This window comes from Carcharodon carcharias, chromosome 16, assembly GCF_017639515.1.
Source record: "Carcharodon carcharias isolate sCarCar2 chromosome 16, sCarCar2.pri, whole genome shotgun sequence".
NCBI classification, from domain to species: Eukaryota; Metazoa; Chordata; class Chondrichthyes; order Lamniformes; family Lamnidae; genus Carcharodon; species Carcharodon carcharias.
In genome coordinates this window covers 63242835-63258250 of record NC_054482.1, presented here as the reverse complement: position 1 = coordinate 63258250, position 15416 = coordinate 63242835, and the positions used below count along the sequence as shown (strand labels likewise).

At 41.0% G+C, this 15416-nt stretch overlaps 1 protein-coding gene across 1 annotated transcript in view; it reads left to right on the top strand.

Moving 5' to 3' along the window:
* The window catches only part of scp2a (sterol carrier protein 2a), a 99510-nt gene that overhangs the window by 69124 nt on the left and 14970 nt on the right, over window positions 1–15416 (top strand). The window contains exon 13 of the mRNA XM_041208596.1: window positions 7381–7480. Within this exon, the coding sequence (XP_041064530.1) occupies window positions 7381–7480 (100 nt within the window). The remainder of the gene's footprint in view (window positions 1–7380; window positions 7481–15416) is intronic.

The following is a 15416-nucleotide window of genomic DNA, read 5'->3' as shown; positions in this document are numbered from 1 at the left end:
GTACTACGCTAGCCCTAATTTCAAGAGCGGTTTGTGGCTCCCTGCAAGCATTGCTGTTCAAATGCTGCTCTGGGAAATGGACCATAATACCAGTATTGACACTATGGTGCTTTTTAACTTGTTTATTCTGCTGAAATAGCAAACGTGCACTGGAGCTTTCAGCTTGGGCGGGTGTAGTTCAATCTTAAATCACTGCCTAGTGAATTTAAGTGAACAGAACAAAACTGTTCAGCATTTAAGTGTGAAATTGTCAAGTTAACTCAGATACAGCACAAGCTTGGGAAAATGCAGTGATCTTCGTTGGAAATATATACATTGGAAGATGCTCTTCTTGGTTGGGCATTAATGCACATTGCGGGTATGGTAGAAAGGCCATTATTCTGCATCTGGCCTATGCTATACATTCGTTCTTGACATGATAGTAAGATTGCCATGTTAGTGATAATGTCAAGGTAGGTTAAGTATTTTCTATCCTAGTGTCAACATTCCACATCTTCTATCTGGATAAAAGTTCATCTGATAATATCATAGATCAAATATGGTGCCTTCAACCTTGGCACTGAGTTGGGACATATTTACTTTGTCTGAGTTTACAGCTGGAATGGCGGGTTTCAAATTCCATTCTACATCAGTGCTTTTCTCATGCCACACCCTCTCAATTTTATTCTCACCAGCCCTGAACAAAACAATGATTAAAATTGTTAAGTTCAATTATGCATTGCATTCCCCAAACCATTTTCACCCCAGGCTTAATGACAGCCACTTCGACCTGCCGATGCTATAGCCGATTAGAAAATTTGTACGTGAAAAAAGATTAATTTATAATTCAACTGAATGGAATTCATACATTGGAATTCTACATTTAGATCAAAATATTTTTGGGCTAACTTTTGGTATCTTTGAGGACCGAGTGTTGGGTGTAAAATTGAGGGATGGGCAATAAAAGCTGGCCTAGCCAGCAATGCCCACATCCTGCAAATGAATGAAAAAAGAAAGCGTACAAGACTGGGTGAAAATATTAGCAGACAGAAAATAACAGTAATTCAGTCTTACCCAGCAGCTCAAGTCTTTCACAGGTAACACTGCAAATGGTTCTATTATTGTTCAAGGAACTTAATCTCATTTGAAGACTTTAGTTACTAAATTTGCAATACACAAAAAACAATAAATTTAACTAATTACAGCTTTATTTTATATACAAATCTGCTGTATTCTATCCAGTAAACATGCCATTTTGGGCCCGTGTTGGCTATTCGACACAACATGCATTGTGGTTAGACTTAAAAGGATAGCTGTGATAACTGCTAATTTGAAAAATTTCACAAGTCCTACGCAAAGGTTTTTTGAAAATTCTAACGAAGGCATTACAACCAAGTCAGTCCTGTCTGCACAGAAAGTGTATTTGTATGTATTTTCCAAAAGTGGACACTGGATGGCAACCAGGACCTGACCAAACATATGGTCGGGCAAGTATAAATACCCTAAACCATCCAGTGCAACTTGAGACTTTCTCCATGTTGGGGTTTTATTGGATACTTCCCACAAAATGATACAAGCCAAATTATCCTGACCAACAAGCCTCGAGTTCTGCCATCTCCGTTCTAGTTATCCGTGGGGTGTAATCCCCTCTGTAAAACCTGGGATATATTTTTTCTCTTGCTCATCTACATACATTCCAAACACCTGGGTTGGTTGCAGTCAGATTGTCGCAATTGTAACTTCAGATCAATTGACCTGTTACTGGCAAATCAAATCTGCAGTTATAAACAGGCGATTTGGTGCCACTGGGTGCTGACAGAATTATGAATTCCAAAGGAATTTAAATGGTCCATTAAACGTTAACAGCTGAATTATGTCTCTTCTACAGAGCCATTGTGCATTTGCAGTTACTCCCTCAACACTACCAGGTACAAATTGCCATTTTTGGCATGGGATAAGAAGGAGAAAATGGTATCAAAAAAACAACAAATTGATTTGATCAAGCCCACCTGTATTTCAGTTGAATTACTTTTGGAGAATTTGCTGCTATGGCTTTAGTAATTGTATAAAACTGGCTTGCATAAGTGCTTGTTATTTCTTTACAACTTTTTTAAAAGTACTAGTTGATCTTTCCTTTGTGTTTCTCTACAACTTTTAAACCACCAAATGCTTCCTACAAGTTGAGTGTCTGGCAGTGAGAGTGGAGTGGAAGAAGTAAGATTGCTTTAAAGCTACACCCTGAACACCTGCAAGAAGGAGCCTTCAAGCTCAGCCTTCTGAATATTGAAAAAAAAGCACTTTTAAAATTAGCAATTTAAAATGGGAGTAGCCCTATTCCAACTGCGGTACATAGAGGCTCAGGCGGAGCCTCAGCAGCAGCCTGAGATGCCTCATTTACCACATACATGTCTCCAAGGCAGGGAAATACCCTGACACTGAGTACCTGCGAGAAGGAGGTGTAGAATGCTGAGCAACTATCCATCTGAGAGGCTATACAGGAACAGGGTAACCTACCTTGACAGGACGAGAGACAATGCTGGAGGAGGATGCGTCTGTCCGAGAGGTGATGGCTGAGCTTTGCAACCTTTTTGTGAGAAGACCTCCAGCCAAGAGGATACCAGAGACAATTTCTTTGCAACCAGCTCTTTCTCAAAGCTCTGCACCTGATCTCTGTGGGAGTTCATGGAATGCAGCACACAGGTCCATCCGTCAAGTAACCAATGCCCTCTTTGCCAGGGTGGGGCACTTCATCACCTTTGACACCAATGCTGCAACACAGACACAGGGTCACAGGATTTGCTTCGGTTTCAGGATTCCCCCAGGTTAGAGTGTAGCTGACCCCTATGTGAATTCTGGGAGTTTTGTGGCCCAGTGGTAGCGTATCTACCTCTGAGCCAGAAGCTCCAGGTTCCAGTCCTACTGCAGGACTTGATGGCAACAAAAGGAACATTTAATATGTGGCCAAACAGGTTGATTGTCAGCCTGAAAATCCTTTCAATAAGCCTATGGCAGGCTGTAAGAATGGGAGAGTCTCATGGACAGCCAGAACCAGCAGAAGACAACGACAAAATCCTGCAGTACCTTGCCAAGCGTAACTATGGACCAACATGCAGAAGTCCCAAGTCACCTATGCCCTCTTAGGGCATGGTACCTGAAGAGAGAGAGATATCAATGCTGGGAGGCACATCAATCAAAAGGGCTACCACTTCCTGAACATGCAACTCCTCCGCACCACCGCGAAAGGATTTTACATGTCTGCACCTGCTATCCTGGCAGGCACCATTTGTTTATCCTCTAGGAGTCAGGACTGCCATGAATGTTTTTACCCACCTCTCTGTTGCATAGCTGGACAGTCAGGGATTAGGGCTACCCCCTGAAAACATGGCTATTCACACCCCTTCAGGTGTCTGGACTGCTTAGGGGGCTCGCTTATAGTATGCATCTTAGGGAGTTTCCAGAATCATTTTGGCCTGCTGCATGTTCCACAAACTGACACTGAGAAGAGGGTTGGTTCTGGACCCAGAAGATGAGGAGGTGGAAGGTCAACATGTGCCCAGAGATGAGGGAGGAGTTGTCCACATACATGCCGTGAGGAGTCCATGAAGGATGCTGTTGATGCCAGAGACCTTCTCATTCAGTGGTGCTTCACACGTTGGGACCCTGCAATGAGGCTGAAGGGTTTGCTTAACATCAGGGAAAATGCTAGAGTCTATTATAAACGATGTGATAACAGGATACTTAGAAAAGATCAGCAGGATTAGACAAAGTCGACATGGATTTATGAAAGAGAAATTATGTTTGACAAACTTACTGGAGTTTTTTGAGGACGTAACTAGCAGAATAGATAAGGAAGAACCATTGGATGTGATGTATTTGGGTTTTCAGAAAGCTTTTGATAAAGCCCCATATAAGAGGTTAGTGTGTAAAACTAAAGCACATGGGATTGGGGGTAATATATTGGCATGGCTAGAGAATGCGTTAGCAAGCAGAAAACAGAGTAGGGATAAATGGTCATTTTCGGAGTGGCAGATGATAACTAGTGGGGTACCATGCTTGGGCCCCAGTTATTCACAATATATATCAATAATTTGGATGAGGGAAGCAAATGTAATATTTCCCAGTTTGTTGATGACACGAAACTTGGTGGGAATATGTGTGGTGAGGATGTTCAGGAGCTTCAAGGCGATTTAAACAGTTTGAGTGAGTGGGCAAATACATGGCAGATGCAGTATAACATGGATAAATATGAAGTTATCCACTTTGGTAGGAAAAGCAGAATGGCAGCCTATTATTTAAATAGTGATAGTTTGGGAAATGTTGATGTACAAAGGGACCTGGGTGTCCATGTACATCAATCATTGAAAGCAAGCATAAGGCAAATGGAATATTGGCCTTCATTGTGAGAAGACTTGAAGATGGGAGCAAGGATGTCTTACTGCAGCTGTACAGGGCCTTGGTGAAACCACACCTGGAGTATTGTGTGCAGTTTTGGTCTCCTTATAGGAAAGGATATACTTGCCATTGAGGGAGTGCAGCAAAGGTTCACCAGACTGATTCCTGGGATGGTAGGGTTGTCGCATGAGGAGAAATTAGGCCGACTAGGTCTGTATTGACTGGAGTTTAGAAGAACATGAGGGGATCTCATTCTGACAAGGCTGGACAGACTGGATGCAGGGATGATGTTCCTCTGGCTGGGTGGTCTTGAACAAGTGATCACAGTCTCAGGATACAGGGTAGGCCATTTAGGACTGAGATGAGAAGAAACTTCTTCACTCAGAGGGTGGTGAATCTGTGGAATTCTCTACCGCAGAAGGCTGTGGCAGCCAAGCCACTGAATATATTTAAGAAGGAAATAGATTTCTAGATACTAAAGGTGTCAACGAGTATGGGGAGAGCGCAGGAGTATGGCATTGAGATAGAGAATCAGCCATGATAATATTGAATGGCGGAGCAGGCTCAAAGGGCCGAATGACCTACTCCTATTTTCTATGTTTCTAAGTCTGAGGTAAAGATTTGGTAGCCAATCATAGCGTGGCTAGTGAGAGGGTGGCAAACCATGTCCCCGGGTTGCCAATATTGTAAGGCATTGAGGGGTATGGAGGACATATGGCTTCCTTTTGGTGCCTCTGGGTGTAGGCCAGGTGATGCTCAGTTTGCTGAATCCTCCTGAGGGTGGAATGCTTTGAAATGGTTGTTGTGGGTGCAAGAGAGTCTGAGTTGGAGTGAGGGGTGCATCAGATGACGTGTGCTGCTGCGGTGAGTTACAGAGCTTTGTGAACTGCTGCACGATGTTTGTTCAAAGTCACAGACTTACAGGGATAAACATCATAAGACTGGTTGCAGCAGGAAAGTGATAAAATAGAGGAGCATCAACATTGGCATAGAACAGTGAGCACATGAATAACTAAGGAAATATAATCAATGGAACAGCTGACATGACGAGCTCCACAGCGTCGGATTTGGGGGGCACCCCAAAGATGCGCTGAGGAATCTATCTGGGATTCTCCCAGGTAAAGGTTTGCATGGCAATTGCGCGGAAGTGCACATTTCCTCTGGACAATTGCCCTGCGCTGGGAACCATCCGAAAATGCGGTTTAAATCGCAAACTTCGGATGGTTCCACCTGCGTTATACCAATAGTTATCCAGAAAAGGTTAGAAACCTCTTCTAACTTCTGGGTAACTATTGTAAAGACCCAGACTGATAATTCCCCCCCACCACACCCCCACAACGGTATTCCCCAATGGGACTCCTCCCACCCACTGGGGACTCCTCACCTAACAACCGCCCCCTACTCCCCCCAAATGGGCCCGATTCTCGCCCCTCCACCAAACCCCCCACACCACCCCCAAAGTTCCAGCCCCAAATGTCTGGCCTGCTCCACTCCCTCCCAATGTCCAACCCGCTGCATCCCCTCCTGATGTCCGACGCTGATTGCCACTCCGAGGAAATTACAGCCCAATGTATCAGCCAGCAAACAAATACAAGTAATAAAAATAATATATCGCAGATGCTGGAGATCTGAAATAAAAACAGAAAGCGATGGAAAAACTCGCCAGGTCTGGCAGCATCTGTGGAGGAAGAAACAGTATTAATGTTTCGAGTCCAATATCACTCTTCTTCGGAATTGGAACAAATACAAGTACTTACATTCCAAGGGTTACAGGTCACCTCCAGCAGCAATGCCAGGTTGGTATCCAGGCTGAGCTATGGGTGCTGCGCTGTTTGATGCCCTTTTGTGGTGAGAGGACAGGAGGAACCCGCCTCCACTTCAGACATGTTCGGACCCTGAATGCAAGCCCAAACCGAAATGCAGCTTGCAGTCTGCATCCAAAACTGACAAACGTGGCGAGTGAATTCAAACAGCATTCATGGGAACGGTTTGCAAGTCGCGTGAAGGCACATGTTCAGCCCTGGATGTCTGATTGCTGAGGCACATTGGAACGTCAAGTGTGGAAGGAGTAAAGCTTGGTGGGAAGGCTTAATATAGTTGGAGCTGCTAGGTTTTTGAACACAAGAACATACGCAATATGAGCAGGAGTAGACCATTCAGCCCTTCAAGTCCACTCCGCCATTCCGTGAGATCATAGCTGATCACTATTTTCCTGAATTATCCCTATATTCCTTTAATAATAATAACTGCAAATGTTGGAAATCTGAAATAAAAACAGGAAAATACTGGAAAAACTCAGGTCTTGCAGCATCTGTGGAGAGAGAAACAGAGTTAACATTTCGAGACCATATGACTCTTCAGAACGTATCCCATATCCCTTGATGTTTTTAACGCATAGAAATCTGATCGATCTCAGTTTTGAACATACTCAACAACTGAGCCTCCACAACCCTCTGGAGCCAAGAATTCCAAAGATTTACCACTTTCTGAATGAATAAATTCCTCCTCACCTCAGTCCTAAATGGCCTGCCTCTTATTCTTGGAATTGTTAATTTCAGTTACAGAGGAAAAACAGATGATTTTTTTTTCAGAAATCAATTTAAATGATTGTGGGGAAATGGTAGCAGTGCTGCCTGGTATCAGTTTGTAGTCACATGGTCAAGAAAGATATAGAACTTAGCTTTTTCTTTTGTTTACTTTGATGAATCCAAGATTCAAAAGTAGATGTAAATGTTCATATTTTAACACTGAAATTCCAATGGAAATGTTTACAAAGCAGGCAAAACATCCTCTGTTCTACCCATCCACAGAAAACCATCTCTTCTGTACCTGACCTGGGAGTGCTTAATCTTGGCTCTGTACATAATTCTTGTCATTAAAACTCTCATGAAAGCTCTAATTTTGACATACCCTGAATAAAGAACTTGACGAAATGCATGACATAAGCTGCTCTATTTAAATGCTGTTATTTATATACTTTTGTTTTAATTACGTTATTTTCATTTTCAGAAGACAAAATATCCAAGCAGTTCCGACCAGTGCTGTAGCCAGTGTCAATGGATTCAAAGCTCAATCTGTGTTTAGAGAAATTGAGAAAAAACTTCAGGAGGTGAGGCCAATGTTTGACTCCTAAAGTCTGTTGAATTTTTCAAAAAAAGAAATGGTCAGGGATTCAGTGAATAAGATACTGTCCTTTTAGCTCCAGCCTGATTGATGAGATGAAAATTCCTTCTGTTGACTGTTAGTCTTATGTTAAATAGATCTTAGTAGTCTGAACCCCATTCCCTCGTTGGTGTGAGCCCACAGCATAAAATTGACTGACATGAAAGAAAAAAAATGTTGCCCTGCTACAGTACAGAGGACTTTGATTTGGCCAAGGCTGAGAGACATTTTTAGGGCTGAGTAGATGGATTACCTCCTCTGCTATATTTCTTCTTCACAAAGTACATTGAAGTTAGAAAGTTTAACGCACAGAACATTGAGGACATTTCGCTGACTTGGCTAATTTACCAAAAAGCTGTTGGAATTGTACAGCCAGAAGGAGACCATTCAGTCCATTATACCTGGTACTAACTGTTTGAATGAGCTATCCAATCGGTCCTATTCCCTGCTTTTTCCCCCATAGCCCAGCAATTTTTCTTTCTTTTTCAATTATGTATCCACTTCCCTTTTGAAAGTTATTATTAAATCTGCTTACACAACTTTTCAATTAGTACATTCCAGATCATCATAATTCATTGCATATATTTTTTCCTCATGTCTGCCGGTTCTTTTGACGAATTATCTTAAATATGTGTCAACTGATTATGATTGTCCTTCCAGTTGAAATTGTTTCTCTCTCTCTACTACACCAAACTCCCTTAAGTCTTCACAAAAGTAAAAGCAAAATACTGCAGATGCTGGAAATCAAAATAAAAACAGAAAATGCTGGAAAAACTCAGCAGGTCTGGCAGCATCTATGGAGAGAGAAACAGAGTTAACGTTTCAAGTCCAATATGACTCTTCAGAACTTTCTAAGAGTCGTGTTGCGTCTGAAATGTTAGCTCTGTTTCTCTATCCACAGGTGCTCCCAGATCTCTGCTGAGATTTTCCAGCATTTTCTGTTTTTATCTCTTAGGTTTCTCTGGTCAAAGGAAAACTATCAAAGCTTCCTTAGTGTCTCTGCAAAACTCAACACCAGGTCATTAATATATATCAAGAAGAACTCTCATCCTAATGTCAACTGCTGGGGAACACCCCTTACAGTCTGATGAACAACTGTTAATCACCGTACCCCACACTCTGTCTTTAAGCCAATTTTGAGTCCATGCTGCCATTGCTCTTTTTAATCCCATGGACCTCAGTTTTTTTATCAAGTCACTTATAAGCAGCACTGTCTTCATCAGTTCTTATCATTATTTAATCGAAGAAATTCAAGGGGAATGGAATATAACTAAGGGATGTTCTGTTGCAATTGTACAGGGCATTGGTTAGATCACATCTAGAATACTGTGTACAGTTTTGGTCTCTTTATTTAAGAAAGGACATAAGACAGAGATGAGGATAATTTTTTTCTCTCGGCGGATCGTAAATGTAAAAGATAGCAGTGGAGGCAGGATCATTGAATATTTTTAAGGCAAAAGTGGATAGATTCTTGACCAACCAGGGAAACAAAGGGCATTGGCAGTAGTCAGGAAAGTAGAGTTGAGACTACAAGGGCCACAATCAGATCAGCCATGATTTTAACAAATGGCAGAGCAGGCTCGAGGGGCAAATGGCGTACTCCTGCTCCTAATTCATATATTCGTATGTATGTTTGTACGTAAGTTAATCAAATTTGCCGTCGCTACGTTGCAATATTACAATTCTTGCTGTTATTGCATTCTTTTACTTATCTGTAGAATAATGGCTGCTGTAGCGTATGATGTGCACAGTAGAATTTACATGAATGCAAGGAATGTCTGCAATGCCGATTGCTTTAGTGTCATTGATCAGTTTACAGACTTTCTCACAAAACAAGAGCTTAAGCCTTCCCTAATATTTTTCTGACACATGGCACAGAATGTGCCTCTGTAGATCCAGAAAGCTAATCTAGGAAAATTTACTTTTTTACACAAGCAATATTTTTTACAGCTTGCACACTGTCAAAAGTCAAGAAATCAGTGGCAACTTGTTAAAATTTTTAAATTTGTTAGCAGCCAAGTGAAGAAAGAATGCGATGATAGGGACAGAGTAAAGGCCTTTGGTGTTGATGTAAAATCTAAAGCAGATGCTTGTTAATGTGAGATGTATTGGCTTGACAGGTCTATCTGGTGCTATACAATTGGCTCAGACCTGCATGCTTTCTCTGGCTCCTGTCTGCACTTATATGGGAAGACTTTGTTGTTTTGGAATCAGTTTAAAGCATTTAGTAAATTGATGTGAAACAGCTTACTTGAATATATGTGTGTGTGTATATATATACACACCAGTTGACCTTGTGTGCGTGCTTCTACCATATGTCTCACAGTTTGGGCTTGATTTAAATATTTTAAGTAGTATTGATTGTCAATATTAACTCTTGCAAGCTTTCTTGTTGGGCTAAATTGAAAACATGAAACTCTTGGTGATAAAGGAAATGCAGTTTAGTTTGATTTGTTGATCTTTATCTTTTGTAAGAAAGATAAATGAAGCTTTACTGATTGGAATCTGAATCGTGATTTGCAATAATCAACAACAACTTATTTATTTAGCACCTTTAATGGAATAATATATTCCAAGGTGCTTTAAGGGAGATTATAAAACAAAACATGACACTGAGCTACATAAGATATTAGGTCATATGACCAAATGCTTGTATAAAGTGGTAGGTTTTAGGGAGGAAAGAGAGGTGGGGAGATGGAACAAGGCTGTTCCAGAACTTAGGGCCTAGGCAGCTGAAGACGTGTCCACCAGTGTTGTAGCGATTAAAATCAGGGATGCACTACAGGCTAGAATTAGGGGAACGCATATATCTCGGAGAAGATGTGGGCCATCTTATCTTTCACCAGTAACAAGTGAAATTGTAATATGGTGAATTTTGCCCAGATTTATTTAGCGCCTTTGACAACCTCAGGTTGTCCCAAAGTGCTTTACAGCCAATGAAGTACTTTTGAAGTGTGGCCTCTGTTGTAATGTAGGAGACATAGCAGTCGATTTGTCCACAACAGTATTGCACAAATAACAGGTCATCTGTTTTTAGGTATTGTTTAAGAGATAAATATTGGCATGGAAACTGGGGTGAACTCCCTGCTCTTCTAAAGAGAGCCATAACAATTGGAACAGATGTCAGCCTTGAGCCTGTTCTGCCATTCAGTGAGACCTACGCCATATACACCGTATACCTGTCTTTACCTCATGTCCCTTAATACCTTTTACTTAACAGAAATCAGAAAATAGCATTAAAATACCATTAACTGCCATTTATGGAAGAGAGTTATAAACCTTTGTTAGTTTTTGTGTGTAGAAATGTTTCCTAACTTCAATCCTGAAAGACCTGGCTCTTATTCTTAGGCTAGCTGCCCTAGTACTAAATTCCCCAACCAGCAGAAATAGTTGGCCTCTTTCTATCTTATCTGTTTCTTTTAATATCTTCAAAACTTCTATCAAATCGACCCTTAGATTTCTAAATTCCAGGGAATACAATGCTAATTTGTATAATCTTTCATCATAATTTAGCCCTTGGAATCCAGGTATTATTCTAGTAAATTTACACTGTACTCCTTTCAAAGCGAGTAAATCCTTCCTAAGATGTGGTGTTGATAAACAGTTAATGAACATAATGAATAGTCCCAACACATCTGTCAGTTAGCTTACCTGCCCATTATCCCTGCTCTCTGTCTCCAGCTGCTCAGCCAATTTCCTAACCAGGCCAACAATTTACCCTCAATTCTATGAGCTTCAACATTAACTAATAATCTCTTATTAGGGACTTCACCAGATGCCTTCTGGAACTCCATATAAACAACGTCCACAAGCATTTTCCCATCTATTACTTTAAGTACCTTGTCAAAAAAATTTAGTCAGGCAAACAACTCTTGCTAGGCTCTGTGCCTTCACCATGGACCCCTTGTCTCTCCCCTGCCAGCGATGGTCATGTACTGTAAAGGCTGAAGCTAACTGATTGTTTTTGATTTGTTCACACGTAATGATATGCAATGAAATGGATCAATGGATATATTAGTCCAGTGTCTTTGCTGGATAATTTACTGTTTATATTGTACGCTTACAGCACGGACTAGGCACTTAAATTCTTACAAACATCAGAGCACCTCTACTGTCAAGTTTTTGAGGCAGTATATATGTGCTTGCAGTGCTGTTAGCTTTAGAGGACTGGAATGGCCAATTGTGTCAGAAGACAGTATTATTGAAAATATCTTGCTCAAATCCACCAGACTAGGGTAAAAAGAACAGAATATCATGGGATATATTTGCTGCATTTGCCCAGACATTGTTCCATTAGGGTTGTCCTACAAGTGGATGTGTTTGTTTGTTTATTTACATTTTTATGTGCTTGTGTGACTCGTTTTATAATGCACCTTGCAACAATGTGTGATGACCAAATGCATAAAAGCACAATCCCAATTGGGCATTGCAATCAAGTTTGATCATGTCCAAACAAAAACAAAATACTGTGGATGCTGGAAATTGTAAATAAAAACAGAAAGCATTGGAAATAATCAGCAGGTCTAGAAACATTTGTGGAAAGAGAAACAGATTTTGACCTTTTGTGCAAAAGGTCATCAACCTGAAATGTTAATTCTGATATGTCCAAAGCTGACTTTCTTACCTTCAGGAACCATGAGATCAGGAGGGGAAAATCTAGTTGCAGTGTCTCTATCACCAGCCTAGGTAACATCATCCAACTCAGATCCTAGGACCTTCCTGATCTGTGGTACTGACCAACTAATTCTTAAGGGAAATTCAAAATGGGTTTTCTTGTGTCCAGGAAGCACAGTAGTTGCCAACATTTTTTTTCCAGCAGAAGCAAAGATGAATGGTTCCGTGTTCTGATATTTTCTGGAGCATTATTGGGGCATAACAATTCATAGCTAGAGCTCCTGGGTTAGCAATGGGGAAAACAGCTACAAGGCTACTGGTTCTCAGTATTTACCTTGTGGCTTCTACTGAGAAATGCAGAGGACAGAATTATGCCTATATTTTCAAATAGCATGGTGAGCAAGTGTCTTCGGGCTCATGTATAGTCAAGGTAAATTTGAATGATGCACTAGAGACAGTCGAGTTTAGTGGACTTGGTCACCACAAAGTCAACATCAGTAGAGGAGAAAGAAAACTGGAGGGAAAAAAGGCACAATGTAAATTGTGAGCTTAGGCCAAAATGGTCATAGGCCTCTTGAGGTGTGAAACTCACGATAAAGTAAGAAAAAACTCTACTCCAGTCATGGCAAAATGCCGTACTGTGCTACTTCGTGCATGTTTACATTGTTGTGAAATGTTGACTTGCACATAAATCAGTTAAATGTCAGTTTATATTAAATCATTATTACTTTAAAGGCCATACAGGAGACTGATTGCAATGGTTATATGAGCACTGGCCCAGGGATAATATTGGGATTTGCTTTCATTATAATTTCTGAATGAACCCTTTTTACCTGAGGAAACCTACCATGAAACAGATGTGCCATTCTGCTTGAACAGCTTAAACTGCAGTAAGCGGCTAACGAGAACTGATTTATACGGAAGCTGCATTTGCTTATTTTAATATATTTTAAATTTGAGTAAGATCTTGCGTGACGGATTATTCAGCCTCGGCTAAATTCTGAAATTACACAGAGATTATCAGTGCAAGTAGATACTTTGTGCGTGCTTTTATAATATCAGTTAAGTTTACATTTTGCAAACATGAGTTAGCATCAAATTGTATATTTTACATGCTACAAGCACTTCTCTTGGCTTATGATTAGCTGAAAGCTGCTATCCCAATCACTTGGTAAATTCACCCTCCATTGTGATGCTGTCTTCAACTCCTGGAATGGTCTAAATTCAAATCCCAGCCTGTGCCAAGTGAACTGATCTTTTAGAATACGGCATTATAGCTGACCTCAGTATCCTTGGCATAGAAAGGGAAAGCTGCATCCAGACCAAAAGAGTGCTGTGCCAATGGATGAAGCAGTGCTTATATGAGATGATCAGAGAAAATAGCCATTCCTGTTTATTTAAGAAAAGTCTTTTAACTTTGTCCCTTCCTCTTTACTTAAGCTTACATTTTACACAAGGTCACTACATTCTGCCAAACATCAATTATATGTCCACAATGAGTCAGGATAGTCCCCCTTCATCTCTGGAAACTGGGTTTAATACATCTATCTCCCGTTCCTCCATAAAGTTCAAGCTTTTGGCCACTTGTCCGAATATCTTCTTGTGTAATGCGGGACCATGTTTTTTAATGCTCCTGCGAAGTGTCTTACAATGTTTGTATTACATTAAATGCGCTATATAAATATAATATGTTGTTGCAAAGAGTGCAATTCCAACCCCATCTCTGGGCATATATTTTTTGCTGTGCTGTACAAACTGACCAACCAGAATTACATCACAGCACAGAAGTAGTCCATTTGACCCAACTGGTCTATGCCAATGTTTATTCTTTCCCACCCCACGCTCTAACCCTATTATTAGCGTATCCTTTTCTCCCTCTTGTTTCTCTAGCTTCTTCTGTGGTGCTAATCGGGTGATGGGAGTAAGTGAATATTTTATTTGTCAGAGAGTATGGATTATTGGCCATTTGTGGAGAAGATAATGTGGCCTGCAAGTGCAGAGTGTATATGTCATGCCTAAGTTGCAACAGGTTCCATACCAGATAATAAAAGTACACCAACAGAGTCAGCTAACTGGCTGGTGGAGCAGTGTTCTAAGGAGGTTAAAGTACAATAGGAAGGCTGCAACTCAGCATCAACAGCAACTTTGATTTACGTAGCACTTTAACATAGGAAAATGTTACGAGGTTGTCAGAGGCTTAATGGAAAAAACGTATACAGGGAAGGAGTTATTGGGATTGGTCACCAAAAGGTCAATGAAAGCTAAGAGTTTTAAAAGATGACAGAAGGAATTCCAGAGCTTGGCGAAGGCTTTGTCAACAAGAATCTGTAGCTTAAAGAGCTCTTTGTAGATAAATGACCAGGACCTACTGTCCTCAACATGAATGTCACAGGTGATATTTTTGCTATTTTGTTTTCCTTCCTGTTGGATAACTGATACTTTCATTTTTGCAGGAAGAAATGAAATGTATTAAGTGTTTGTGGTGTATGTGTTTATTATCTGTTGCTGGTGAATTTGTATGTGGTATATCATAATTTTTTTTGGCTGTGTGTACTACCACTAAGATCTCCTCCAGAGAATTTTTATTAGTTCTGGGAGGCACATAATCAACTGGAAGTCAGCAGCAGATAATGAATGCATGTGCTGACCCTGTGAAAGTCAGAAGTGGGGACTTTCGCTGATGATTGCACAATGTTCAGCACCATTTGCGACTCCTCACATACTGAAGCAGTCCATGTCCAAATGCAGCAAGACCTGGACAATATCCAGGCTTGGGCTGACAAGTGGCAAGTAACATTCGCGCCACACAAATGTTCAACAAGAGACAATCTAACCATCGCCCCTTGATGTTCAATGGCATTACCATCACTGAATCCTCCACTATCAACATCTTGGGGGTTACCATTGACCAGAAACTGAGCTGGACTAGCCATATAAATACTGTGGCTACAAGAGCAGGTCAGAGGCCAGGAATCGTGCGACGAGTAAGTCACCTCCTGACTCCCCAAAGCCTGTCCACCATCTACGTCACAAGCCAGGAATGTGATGGAATACTCCCCAATTGCCTGGATGAGTGTAGCTCCTACAACACTAAGGAAGCTGGACACCGTCCAGGATAAAGCAGTCCACTTGATTGGCATCACATCCATAAACATTCACTCCCTCCACCATTGTCGCACAGTGGCAGCAGTGTGTACCATCTACAAGATGCACTGCAGGAATTCAAGGCACCTTCCAAACCCACAACCACCTACCACCTAGAAGGACAA